A 14,655-nucleotide genomic window follows, 5' to 3' on the forward strand; every position below is an offset into this window, starting at 1 on the left:
ATTTTTTAAATATATTGTAATTTATTAGCAACCAAGCTCTTCGTTCGTAAAGACAGGCTTATACTGAAAGACCCGACATTATTATATAGCCTAATATTCTTTTCCGCTAGAATTATCAGTGTTATAACTACTAATAAAGAGATGTAAAATATATTACAGATATTTTTACGAATAAACAATGCAATTTTATAGGAAAAGATGCGTCCTTACAAACAAATTTTTTTGCGTGTTAACAATATGATACTCTTCTGAACCGATTTAATTCTCATTAAAGTATTATCACAGTAAAAAGTATATACTTTTTTCGTTATACATTGTATTAGTTTTCATCGAATTTTCAAACTGATTCTACTACCGAAAAACGCAAATAATAATTTAAGAATTGGACAGCAATTATAAATTACGTATATTTCACTGTTGTTATTATAATAAGCTCGCTTTTCATAGTTTCGAATTACAATTTTTATTTTTTAAAAATAGTTTTTATCACGTTTTGCGAGCAAGATAGTTACATTATATAATGAAAACTTATTCTGTAATATTAATCACAATCTGAAATCAGCATGGCATATTGACCAATAATACTTTTGTTGAATATAGAAAAAGAGTATCACGAAAGTAATGTATTAGTATTACAAAATTCCCTGTACACGTAATTAATTAAAGGAAGATCAATTTCTACGAACACAGATAACGCTGTATGCTGATTTATCGACCTTTGATTTAGAAAATGAAAGTAATCATAGCTATTTGTCAAATATAAACTTCTAAGGTTTAAAAAAAAAGCAATAATCTGTTTGAGATTAACATGCAGTACGTAACCATAGATTATTGACATAATTAGTGAAGGGGAAATGAAAAATCATAGAAAAATTACATGCTAAGATAGCCGCGAGATTGGTTTCTTCGACGACCAATTAAGTACGTAATTAAAACTGCAATCACTAATCCTGCGAGTGCACAGCCTACTGCTATCGGTACGACATCAGACGTCTTGAAAGCACAATCCTTGGCTGAAACGTAAGTTCGAGAAATTGATCAATATGAAAAAAAAAGAAGTATATAGAATAAACAATTAATATGGTAATTATTTACAAAAAGGAACCCAACTTCGATGACCTTCACCTTGACATATGTTATCAGGGTCAACATTCTGAACAACTTTTCCCTATACATGCACCTGTCGCTCGGGCTTAATTTCCGAAATATTCGCAGAAAACTTTTGTTAAACTTAGATTTGACTGGTAGTATGTATCGATCAGAGTTGGTTAAAGACACACCACCCAGTGTTAACCGCGCTCCCAACATCCCACAAGTTTAGTTATTGATACACGTTGGGTTTGTGGTTAACACTGGGTGGTATATGGTCTTCATAATGTTGATTAGATATTTGAAGGTCAAGGTCATCAGAGCTAGATCCCCTTTTGTAAATAATTATCTTTTTAAACATCCGATATTAAAATTTCCTGAATGAAATCTGCTCGTAACCTAAATATCACAAAGGTTCACAAAATTCGTCTATTGTTTTGGGGGAGGAGCCGCCCCTCCCCGCCAGAAGTACCTATCACCAACCAACTCCGAATACTCTTTCTTGACAATCTAATTCATGAAAATCGAATATTATAAATTCATGAAATTTATTATGTAGTAACCTAAGTTTCACAAGAGTTTTTTGCGAATATCTAAACAAACTAAGCCCGAGCGACGGGTACATGTATAGGGAAAAGTTGTTCAGACTGTTGACCTTGATAATATATGTCAAAATCAAGGTCATTGGAGCTGGGTCCCTTTTCGTAAATATTTACCATTAATATAACTACCCACAATATTGCCATTCGTTTCCAATATATATATATATATATATTATGACATATGTAAGTCTACATCACACTTACAGGGAAACATACGAAACTAGAAATCACCGATTTGGATGCAATTTTGTGAAAAAGTAATTCTCATGAAAATATTTCATACGTATTTTTTTTGGCTTTTATTATCCATGTCAGAAGGGTGAAAACAGTCCTCAAAGTTAGACGTGTGAAATGTATTTGGTCGAATATCTCGGAAAGTACTATTAGAGATAGGAACACGGTTTAAATGGTAATACTATGTTCCTTTATAAGGAATCCAGCTATATTATTAGCTTCCAAAAGAATTTGTTTAAATAATACATTTCAAAAGAGTTTATATAAAAATTATTGATTTTTTTCCTTTTTAAAGAAACTATGTGCTTTTTTAAATTAATGGTCATATGTGTGTGCGTTAATTATTTAAAACCTACCTAAACCAAAAGTAGTGGAATTATCTGTTTTGAACGCTTGAAATTGTAACGTTGACAAAATTATATAACCAGTCGTTTCGTTGGTACCATTCTGCTTCAAGTTCAGCTTTTGCTTCATCATACATCTGTAGGAATTGGTTAATCCAGCTACATAATTCGATGCTTTGTGTGTCAGAATCATACTTTCATCTAGAAAAAACCATACAATTATACATTAAATAAAAGAGTATATATAATAATGTTAGCAAATTACAATAATCTCCATGAGAGAAAAAAAGACGATTTTTATTCTCCGCTTCTCCATACAGTACCGCATCAATCAGACACATGTAACAAAGTTTTCAAACCAGTATATGAAAACTAAAATTTCAATCATTTTTATTTAACGTTAATAAGATTATTTTGCATAATCTTACTAGATTTTCTGATAAACGTGTGTTCAAACATAGTTTCATTCATAATTTCAGGAATGTATCTTATTGCTATACAGACTTCGCAACTTTTAAAGAAATAATACAGTTCTTTGGAAAAGGACCAGTCGCATCCTTTTTACATAAAAATATTTTATTCGTACATTCGAAATTATAAAATATCTTCTGAAACTATATTATATAGTATTATTTACTATGTCGTATCATTCTATTATGCAAGTTCTAGGATATTCCATATTTGTAGGACACCTGTATAAATGAAAATAACTCTTTTCTCTGCGTTTTTTTACATTTTTACATTAAGTGTTTTATATTGCGCATATTCAATGCTTATCGCATTATATTTACAACCTATATGTATTATGTCTATAATTTGTATGCAAAGGGTGAAAACATTACTACACAATTTTAACTGAAATAACTGAAACTATTGCAAACTCACTAACATGAAGAAAACTTCAACAATATATTAAACCAGGGACTTCTACCGAAACTTGAAATACCGGTATTATACCGGTATTTTTCGGTTGTACCTTCGTAACCCTTATAGAAACCGACATACGAAAATACCGGTATATTTACCTAAATTTACCGTTAATTTTTTCAGTTTTCGTATTATATTACAATGTTTAAAAGATTTATAAGCAGTTATTTAAAGCCGATATAATGTTAGCGAAATTAGATCGAAACCGATGTAGTACTGCAATCACTGTAGTACCGAGAAACCAATATAATTACCAGCATTTTTCTGGTACTATGTATAGTATGATCGCGAATGTAAAAAAATAATGTACTTGTCCCAATTTTCGATCAGTTAGTAAGAAGTCGACACTTTTTTAATGAAAAAATGAAAAATAAATCTTTTTGATTTTAACAGTTAATTTTAACACTAATATAAATAATAGCAAAATAAAAAATTAGATTCTATGTATATTTAAATGTGGAAGATACAACTGAGAATAAAAATGTTGATAACCCAGACGTCGATCACTAATTTACGGTCAGAACTTGTTGTCGATCAGTAATTGTCCTAGTAGTCGATTAAGAGAAAAGGAGTTATAAAGAAAGCTCACAAACCGGTTAAACAATAATTCTGAAACTAAAATGCTATTCATTTATAAAAATGATCGAGAACTGGGTCTTGATCGACAACTGGGACAATTACCTTACAATGCTACAAAAGTTACAATCATCGGAACGACGCATCAATCCCAAACGCCAAGTGTCGCGACATGTATCGGTACCGCCTTATAATGCGTTTAGACCAAACAAAAGAATGCTCGTTAAAAAGCGGTGGGGGAGGAGATTTTGTAATAAAGCATGCAATAAAATATATAAATCTTCAAAATTAAAATTATTCTAAATAAAATTAAGAAACATTTAATCATAACGAAGAATAATGATTCACAAATAAATATTATTAAAAGACAAACATCAAAAAGGTATTTTAAAATAAACTTTCACTTGATATGTTTTTTCTTGACTTTAATTTTGCAAAATCTTGTATCAAATCTTTTACATCGATAAATTTTACTCATTCAGATTCAATTGCTAAAGGTGCTAAAGATGATGACAGAAAATCAGACGACGAAGGAGTCTATGACAAGTGAAATGACTAATTAGGACTATTTCAGGAAAAAGGTGAAAAACATCGAAGATTATGTATTTCCATATTGATGTTCATATGATGTACACAATTTTTAAAAAATCAAATGCAATCAAACAAAGAAATGAACAGGTTATTAAAGGCGATACAAAAAGCCAATTTAAAACTGTCCTACATAATGGCATTTCATGTCTAATATGTTAAAATGTCTCACTGAATTAAAAGAATGCTATGGCGAGACAAATAAGGACCAATATGCACATACACAGGCATCGTTAGAAGTTGCCAATATTGTACGTTCTTTAATTCTTTCATGCACATACATTCTTCGAGATTGTTCTTTTAAGTTTTACGTCGTAAATATATAATGAAATGTATCTTCAAAAATGTAATGAACTGAAAAAATTATGAGTAAATATCAATAAATATACCGGTATTTTTATACAGCGGTATAATATCATATCGATATTTTCGTATTTCGATTTCTATTAGGGTTTTGAAGGTACAACCGAAAAATATCGATATAATACCAAAGATATACTGAAACCGATATTACGGAAAATCGAAATATATACCGGTATAATACCAGTATTTTACAGGGACTTCTACCGAAACATAAAATACCGGTACTATACCGGTATATATTTCGGTTTTCGGTAATATATCGGTTTCAGTATACCTTTACTGGTATAATACCGGTATCAAAGTCATACCGGTTTTAAGTCCCTGTGCATAATACCGGTTTTAAGAACCTGTATTATACACATTCTAAATAAAAAAAAAATAAAAATTGATAATATGTGTAAACTCATTTTCATCAGAAATATTTCTTCAATATATGAAACACATTCTTATTAAAACAGATGTTTAATTACAAAAGTTATATTTGCCATATACTAGTTTGAATATCTGGTTGCACATTTTGCATTTAAACAAATCAATCCTTCACTCATTCATATTCTCATTCGTGTCAATCGAACTCAGTTTATCTTTTGCAATTACGTTTCTCTCTGTAAAAGTGCAGTAGAGCAGTTACAAAGTACATATTTTTCTTTCGTGAAGATTGCTGTATGTACAGAATTATTATGAACAGCAATTTAATATATTTATAAGAAGGCAATATTTTAAATTATTAAAAAGTTTGTTAATTGTGGACAAATTCAACACCGAGAAAGAGACCTGAAACCTATCATACATGTGTTTCCATTGCCTAAATTTATGTTCACAAATAAGGAGAGCTATACTAGTTACTAACTAGTTAGCGATTTTTACGAGCTTCAATGTAAGTCCATCTGTATAAAAAATAAGCGGAAACAGTACTAAACATTCCTTCGAACAGTTTAACGTTTAAAATTGATATCAGGTTATAATGCAATCTATGTCTTAATTTTGCATACACTTTCAAAGAAGCGATGTGGTAGTTGTTTAGATGTGGGCATTAAACCCGGACAAAGAAAACGTCTAATACTGCAATCTAGCCTTAGGCCTATTGCGCACTGTCGACTGAATGTTGAGCAACTTCGACCCAGGTGACTGTACGAGGAGACTAGCTGGGTAATTAAAAAATTGTCGGTAATGCACTGACCATCGAGCAGAATGGATATTTCTGTCATTTCAATTATTCTTTTTCCTGAGTCACCCAGAAAGTTGCTCGTTGTGCGTAAGCGTGCATTTGAATCATTGCACCTTACTAGTCGCCACGACTAGAGAGTCACCTGCTTCGCTGGTGGTTTCCTAGTCGTCGGCGACTCCATACATAACCTCTAATTATTCTTCTGTATGTAGCAGTCGTCAGTGCGTACGTGGCCTTACTGTCTGCTCTGTGTTTCTTCAATAACAAGAATTTAATTTGTATGCTCAAGACGCATCAAAAAAGATTTCATATTTTTAGCAATTTATTTCTTAAAAACACTGAAAAGTTGCTCATTGCTATTATCTGAGGTTGTTTAATATGTCCTCCCCTACATCTCAGAAGAAGATAATTAAGGAATTTGGGCCACAATTTGTAGGTGCAACTTGTGAGATTCAATGTACTCTTTAGGAGTTAGCATGGTTCTTTGGACAAAATCCAAGGTTCCTGATAAAATTCTGATCTGTCTGTATGTAGTATACTTAAGGAATAAAAATGTGCATAAGTGAGTTTGCATAGTATTTTGTTTAACAGTCTACTATTTATTAGTGCAATGAATGTAAAAAATAATTTGCTGGCATTCAATATTAAGTACACAAAATGGACTAAATAGACATTTGAAAATCTTCTAACTACAGAACTTTCACCAACAAAAGAAGATGTTAAAGAAAGAACAATCGATAAGCACGCTTTGTCGATCCGTTTTTATAATAATATCGCAATACCCAGAATATCATAGCATTTCCATTTCCTCCGATTATAATTATCTCACTATCTCCATATCACTATGTTGACATAACAGAAAAGACTCACCAACAAATCAAACGTCCGCAAAATTGTATAAAAGTAGGAAACCTACCACACAGAGAAAGAAGTAATGTATGTACTTCGTAATACCCAGTAGTTAACTTTAACAATTTCATGCAATGATGTCTACCAGTGAAAAAGTGATCTGAAAAATCGCTCGTTTTTAGTCGCACGATTTTGGAACTGAATTTCGTGCCAAATGATACTTTTCATTTTTAAATTCAGCCGACAATTAGTTCCTGAAATATGGGGAATCAAAGAAGTCGACATTTATTAACGTGTCAGTCCATACGGTTTGATGCACCGACTTTTATATCAGTCCGATAATTAAAAAAATTGTTCCCGAGGGTTTTGCCGATTGCTAACAACGAATTTGAACTTAGATTTAAAAAATTCACAATGACTCAATATAGTGGGCCATATATCAAAAACTGTTCTAATTTGTACAAAACTTTGATCTAATATTCGTAACGTAAAAATTTATAAAATAAATTATTCAACATCTGCTATACTCATTACACAAATAAAAGTATTATTAAACACAATATTATGGGAAGAGTTCACTTATGTACATTGTTTTTCTTAATTATACTGTCCGAACAACAGTCAGCTATAATATGTACAATGGAAATTATGAAGGCTGTTTTGTGCATGATATCAAGGATGATATAAGAATATCTTGTTTTATAGACACCAATAGAGACGGTTCATATTTTAGTAATCAAAACATGTGAACAAATGTTTTGTCCAACAAAACAAATTATTAGAAAACATAAAATATATATAATGTAAATTCTTACTCAATGTTGTATTTGGAAAATCTGTTCGTGGAAGAACAACCTCTAAATGGTGAATAAAATAATCTTTTGCAGTTTCATTTCTCACAAAGTGTAGTGACATATTGCCATTAGTATCATTGTTAGAAGACCACGTCAATGTGAGCACTTGTTCAAATTGGCCACAGTTTCCAGTTGCTTTTGTAGTTGCATTGTCTACTGGCATATCAAATACTTTATAAGAAGTCTGAAAAAATATATTCATTAATATTACTCTTACTTTTTTTTAAAGTACTGTAATATTAACTATCATGTATAACGAGTGTTACTTATAACGAGACTGCGGATCTTTATGCAAAATAACATTTTATAAAGTAATTTTTAAAGATAGAATTAAAAACGAAACTTTTTTTCTCTTTAGAAGTTTATCAGGTTCGGAATAAAAGAATAAATATATTAAACTTAATGAAAGTTTCATCTTTTTTTTTGCATTTTATATACTCCTTTGCGCCATAAACGTATAAAATACAGTCTATTTATGAGACATAATATCTCAATTAACCACTTGGGTACTTTGACATATCTGACTCATCACATATTTATTATACTAAAATGCACAATGACAAGTGTGGTTTATAATTCAGTTTGAATCACTATTTGGTGAATTTAAATTTACTTTTTAATACCAGTTGAAAATTTGTGAATCACAAACTCAAAAATTGTAGAGAATATAAGAAATAAGTTTCAGTAAGATGATACTAAACAGTCATAGCATGAACTGTGAATGTATTATTAATGTTATTCATTATTATTTCTGAAACTGTTTGTTTTTTTCTCTTCCAATCCTTAGTATTATTAACTATTTGAAATTATTTACCATGTTTTATGGAGAGCTCATTTTATCGTCAGAAAAATGAACTATATGTTTGCTTCTTTGTAACAATGATGTATTAGGAAATAAAGAAAGAAATTAAAACAAATATTTCCAAAACATTTTTTTAAATTAAATTAGTACTCAAGTGGTTAACCTATTTCCCACATTCCATATGCTTTCTATACTTCGTCTATCTGATTTACTAATAATAAATAAATTGAAAAATATATTTTATAAGTAAAATTTTATGTTATATATGAATAAATTATAAATAAAAGATAAAACTATGATAAACATGTGACTACAATACAGTGATATGCGCCTGTTCATATAGCTTCTAAGTCCCTTCATTCTCGACTCAGCATTCTTTTGATTTCATTGTAGTGAAAAAATTCTAATTGTATTTTCAAAAAAGATGAAACAGATTTGTTAAACTCTAAAGAACATAAAAGTTTCGCTTGTTTAGAAAATTAGATCTTTTTTATAAGAGTAAGTTTTGTTACAAATTTTTCAATTGTAGTTTAGTACATAGTGGCAGATTGTTCATTTCTGATACAAACCGTATGGTTGGCCTTTTCATATGTAACGTTGAACTCTGCAGACATCTGTACCACAATGCAGATCTTATCTGTTCCATTGACTATCCATTTAGCAGGAGATGCAGGAGGTAATGATGGAGTAGTAACTACAGTATTATCTGTAGTGGTATCCACAGGCTTAACTGTAGTGGTATCTACTGTAGTTGAATCTACTGGCTTAACTGTAGTGGTCATAGTCACTGGATGTACCAGTGGTACAGTTGTAGAATTTGGTGGTACAACCATGGTATGTGATGCATTACTACTAGTATTTTGTGTAGTAGTTGCATTTTCATCTAATTTTTCTTCGTTCTCAATATTCCCTAATAGAACAGGATCCTCAGATTTTACTATACTGTTTGGTAAAACTTTCGCATCAGAATTTTGTGCAGTACCACTCTGTTCAGATATGACAGTAACTGGAAGATGGTCATTCTTTATGGGGGACACACCTTGTTTCTGACCTATTGTAAAAAGAACATATAATACCAAATTATTCTGTTAATATTTCTTTCAATAACAAAGTTAGAAAAGTTAAATCACATTAAATTTGCAGAATACAAAGAAATATCATTCATGGCTGTCATGGATTAAATTATGCTTTTGAAATTGTGGACACATGCTTAGAGAAACTTATCACGAAACTAATTTTGATACAAAAATTAAAAATAAAATTTTTCTTTTATGTCTGTTTTCTGAAATCATTAAATCAGTACATAAATTTATAATATCTCTATAATTATTGCCACTATTAACAAATTAAAGCCATGCAACTGAAATTCTTATCACACTGATCCCCCACTCCTTTACTATTGGGGGAGTATTATGATAAAATACATCTGTTTATTACTTTGATCATTACTCTATTATTAACAATAAGTATCCTTATAAGATTGGAAATGTGACTGTTTAGAAATACAATATTTTTTCACACAATTCAAATATGCTCAACACCAATGACTGCCATGACAACCAATGTGTTAAGTATGTTAAAAATTCTCAATATGCCTGGCATGACAGTTAAGTGTCCTAATGCAATATTGCTGCTAATCTTTTCTTTTTCAGGAATGACTTGTAACATTTTGCATGTTTTAACATGTTTGATTTTCTTGATAATAGTTACACAGTAGGCAGGAAAAGTGGAATTTAAACTAAAAGTCACATTTTTAGTTGGTACTATCCTGATATTAATAAGTAGACTCTGGATATTTATGCAAATATAGATTTTTGTAGGCTAATTTGCAGATATGGGAGTCAAACAGACATTTGTTCACTCTGTTTAAGGGTTCTGTCAAAGTCAAAATAACATCCGCAGTCTACTAATAAGGGTTGAAAGTAAACGAAAAGTGGTTTCTCTTATGGAATTAACAAAGGATAATCACAAGTCTAATTTAGTTAAGAAGCAGTTTTCAGGTACTTATTCAATTATATTATTCACTGAAATTTGACATTTTTTTGTTGTACTGTAGGTAGTAGATTGTCTTAAAATATGAACAAATTCTAGTATGAAATACTAATAAGAACAACAGCGAACACATTTCTCAGTTGATTCTAATTACATCAATCCAAATCTGCTTCAAAAGCTTAAATTAAGCACTTAGTAGCATAACTATGTAATATTTGATTGTTTGATTTGAATATTTGACTGTTTGCAAAAAAATTGCTGTATTTTGTATTTATTTCACTATTTATACATCTTCTAATCAAAGAGTGCAGAATATTTCATAAAAAATATTCAAAATATTTACTTATAATTTCAAAATATTTACTTATAATTTCAAAATATTCTGCAATTATGAGTATATTACAAAGGACTTTGAAAATCAATTTGACTAGTGACATATTTATAAAATTAAATTTTGTACATTTATATTGTTTTATAAAAACAAAAAAAATACATGTTTGCACAATTAAACATTTTTGAAGGTAGAAATAAGAATAATGGGCAACATGCATAATCAATTAAGTTGAATTTCGTAAAAAAGCAGGACAGAAGGGTCAGAGGAGAAAGACAAATTGGTAAAAATTTTGGAGGGTCAATCTGGAGGATGCTGAAAGAATGAGGTGGGTAAAAAATTAGTGAGTAATAGAGATACACTTAGTTCTATTTTTATACTGTAGACAAATTTTCAAAAAATCCATCAAAAAATTGAGGATTACTTACAGATCATAAAAACCAATAATAATAATACGATCAACCTATTAGGAGTTGTTTTAATTGACAGCAATTTCCTCAAAAAATATGTAGGAATACTTTTCCTTAAAATTACAATTATGTGAAGATTATTAAAACTTTCTCGAGCTATGTCAGATGAATACAAATTATGCCAACAGAGAATTTAATTTTGTTCTGGACCATATTAAATGAAAATTGTGTGAAAACACAATTAATTATATACAAGGAAGCAAAATGAAGGTTAAATGAACCATTTGATATCAAACTTTACTATAGGAAATATACTGGAACATTTGATTAAGATGAAGATAGTAGGAACAAAGACAGAGGAAGAAAAACTCACTTGCATATAAGGAAATTTTTGAAGTAGTTACTTAAAACCGTTTTGAGATAGACAGAGTAATAGGGGTGAGCTGAGAAAAGAAATGGAGAAAAGAGATGAAACTAGAAAGCATGGACAAGAAAATGTAGAAACGTGAAAGAGAGGCAAAGTAAAAGAATCAGACAGATAAACAAATGTCATAAAAAATTGTAATACTGGAGCTACTAAGATATTCAATGAAGAAGAACAGAGAAGTAAAGCTACTAAGGATGACAAGATTCACAATTAGAATGGTAATGGTAAAATACAAGCATTAAAGGAAAGGAGAGAAAAGAAAGTATAAAGTTTGCAGAGAGAAACTATAAGCATGAAAACATTTACTACATAGGAACAGAGAAGTGAGAGAAGAAAAATAAGAACATGGAAGGTATTACTTAAAACACAGGATGAAAGAAAATAAAATGCTGAAATTATAAAAGAGAAGAAAATAACAAAACAGGAAAAAGAATAAGAAGAAAGAATGATGAGGGGAAAGACATAAGGATCAAAGTATGGGTAAGGCATATTCAGATAAGGTTAATGCTTACATAAGATAAAGATAAAAAAAATTTAAAGAAGAACTATAGATAAAGATTAAATAAATATGTCAGAATAAATATTGAGGTATAAGTACACTAGGGCGAGGAATGCATGGATAATATTACGAATATTGTGTATTTGTATGATGGGTGATAAAACTACATAGTATATGCAATATGTAAATTAAAGATAATATGAAAGTAGAAATACAATTAGGTATGCTAGAGATAAGATGTATGTCATTGTGGATATTATAACCACAGTATTAAAGAGGATGGAATAATGTTACTTCTACATCTGTAAAATATCTATATGCAGACTCTTGTAACATTATTTTATTTATTAATAGTGTTCTGAAATAAATTAAATAAACATTGTTCCTATATTAAAATACCTTTGTGTTTCATTGATAAAGGATTCAGATACGACTATAAACAGTAAATATTGAAAAAAAAACTTCTGGTTTTCATCAGATACTAACCATAAAAACTTTCATTTTGTTGTAGTACCTATCATTAAGGAAGAAACAGAAAAAGTATTGGGCTGTGTCATAAATAACTATCATTATAGATACTAAAAAGTTATTGAATTATTATTAAATAAATATAATGACAAGAATCTTGAAATTCTATAACAATTATTATGCTTTATTAGAGATTGACGATGTGAAACAAATTGATGTTAATTGAAAAGTATCTTAAATTAACATATTTAAACCAGGTAAATTGAAGCCAATTATGACTCAACCTGACAGTTTCTTTGTTCAACAAAATATGCTACAAACATTAATATTGTATTTATTACATCTAGAAGAATCTGTATGCAAGAGATTTGTTTACAGATAATACCCACAAACAATTAAGTATTTAAGAAACCTAAGAAAGAAGCTGAGTAGTTTGTTATTTTAAGTAAAATAAATCTTACAAGGTCTCTTTTATTACACATCAACTGACTACAACATCTTTAACCTTCATTCCTTAATATTATATAAAATTAAAATAGGACGTATTAAAGTAATACATATGGCTCAACAAATTTTAATATAAATCAATAAATCACACAACACAAGAAATATAGTTATAAAATAATGCACACAAAACATAAGGAGACCATAAATAATCGAAAAAAGATAAAATGTATAAAATCAATTTTTGCCAAAAATAAACATTATTATGCATTTTCCAGTGAAACATGAATAAAAATTATTGTTTCGTATTATATTGCATCAGAATCTCAACTGTCATCTGTAATAAAGATAAGAATTCTAAATGTTTAAAAAATCATACCCAAAACGTGAAGCGTTGTAAAGCAAAAGAGTAGCAAAAACTTCGACATCATTCTGAATTCCGGTTTACTGGAAATAAGCAGAAATCACCAAAGGTTTACTTTATACTTATAGAATTAATACAGAAATCAAACCTCGATCGTGAGTTGAGAAAATATGTATAAATACGTCGAGTATGATATAAAACGTAAGAAAGTTCAATGAAACTCTATGCTCTCTGAAAATGTCGTTCACAAACACACACTTTACCAGGGCCTGTTAACTCCCATTAGAATAGTATGGTCAGTCATAAGCTACTGGCCCTCGTCACCAATGGCGTTAATGTCGCATTTTTCGACACATAACGTATACTTTCATGTAGTGCTATGTAGTCGGCGGATAAAATACATGGTGTTGCAGGGATATTTACCAATATTTATTAAATTTATTACATATTATATGTGTATTATGTAATAAATTTAATAAACATATTTAAAATTGCGAACACTTAATATCAAATTTATCATACACGATCTCATACAGTAGCCGCCAGTCATTCATTGTTTTGTCTATTATAAATCGTTCCGAAATTCAAAGGTGTCCCGGATTTCCAGCACTCGTTTTAGCACTGGTCCTTGTCACCTATAGCGCTGCAAATTGACCAAGAAAAACCTGTGAAATGTACCCTCGCGAGCAAACTCGGCTTCCACTAGGGGAAAAACCGGTATAGAAGAAAAATCTCCTATCACTTGGTAAATTTATTCCAGGTACTGAAATAAACCTCTGTGAAGTTAGCCGGACAACTTTAACTTTTTAACGTTTCATTATACCTGTAGCGTGGATGCGAAGGGACTAGGGAGAAATGAATACACGTGGTTGGCGTTGCGACTTGTTGTATTCTCCGACACCACACGACGGACCCTGCGTCGACGCCGAGAGTGCCTCGGGTTGATATCCCTAGGGCATCTCGCGTCCGAGCATCGGTTGGCCGCACTGTTGCCACTTGGGCCTGTTGCGGCCTTTTCCAGGGATTTCTTTTAAAAGAGATAAATCAGGCGTGAATCCTCGCCCGTGGAGCCCTGAAGAACTCTGCTCGTTAGGAAATTTTAGACGTCTTTTAAAGGAGACAACTTTAATTTGAAGAACACGTCTTTATTTATCGAGGGTCAATACTGGAATGGACTCCTTTACAAAACGATCGTTTTTGTTACATCTTGTTAATTACAATATGTCCTTAGATACCAGGAGCCAATAAAATAATTATTAAATTATGAAATAATTCCTGATTTGTTAATACATTTCTTTCAGCTATTCATTTTATAATTTTCAAG

At 30.3% G+C, this 14,655-nt stretch overlaps 1 protein-coding gene across 1 annotated transcript; it reads right to left on the minus strand.

The window, feature by feature from the left end:
* Window positions 1–873: 873 nt before the first annotated feature.
* Window positions 874–13,616, minus strand: LOC107191134 (lysosome-associated membrane glycoprotein 1). Its single transcript, XM_015580098.1, has 6 exons — window positions 13,480–13,616; window positions 13,347–13,414; window positions 8,966–9,447; window positions 7,556–7,778; window positions 2,282–2,470; window positions 874–1,013 (listed from the first exon to the last, which is right to left on the minus strand). The coding sequence occupies exons 2-6, from the start codon at window positions 13,396–13,398 to the stop codon at window positions 874–876; spliced, it is 1,086 nt and encodes a 361-aa protein (XP_015435584.1). The 5' UTR covers window positions 13,399–13,414; window positions 13,480–13,616.
* Between the last annotated feature and the right edge of the window lie 1,039 nt (window positions 13,617–14,655).

This window comes from Dufourea novaeangliae, unplaced genomic scaffold (genome assembly GCF_001272555.1).
Source record: "Dufourea novaeangliae isolate 0120121106 unplaced genomic scaffold, ASM127255v1 scaffold240, whole genome shotgun sequence".
In the NCBI taxonomy this organism is placed as follows: domain Eukaryota; kingdom Metazoa; phylum Arthropoda; class Insecta; order Hymenoptera; family Halictidae; genus Dufourea; species Dufourea novaeangliae.

Excerpts from the sequence above, each read along its gene's own strand:
- LOC107191134 (XM_015580098.1), bottom strand. The coding sequence starts at position 13,398 with ATGATGTCGAAGTTTTTGCTACTCTTTTGCTTTACAACGCTTCACGTT. Across the intron at positions 2,471-7,555 it reads TTTTCCAAATACAACATTGA|ATGAAAGTATGATTCTGACA; the intron begins GTAAGAATTTAC and ends GGTTTTTTCTAG. Across the intron at positions 1,014-2,281 it reads TTCCACTACTTTTGGTTTAG|CCAAGGATTGTGCTTTCAAG; the intron begins GTAGGTTTTAAA and ends CTTACGTTTCAG.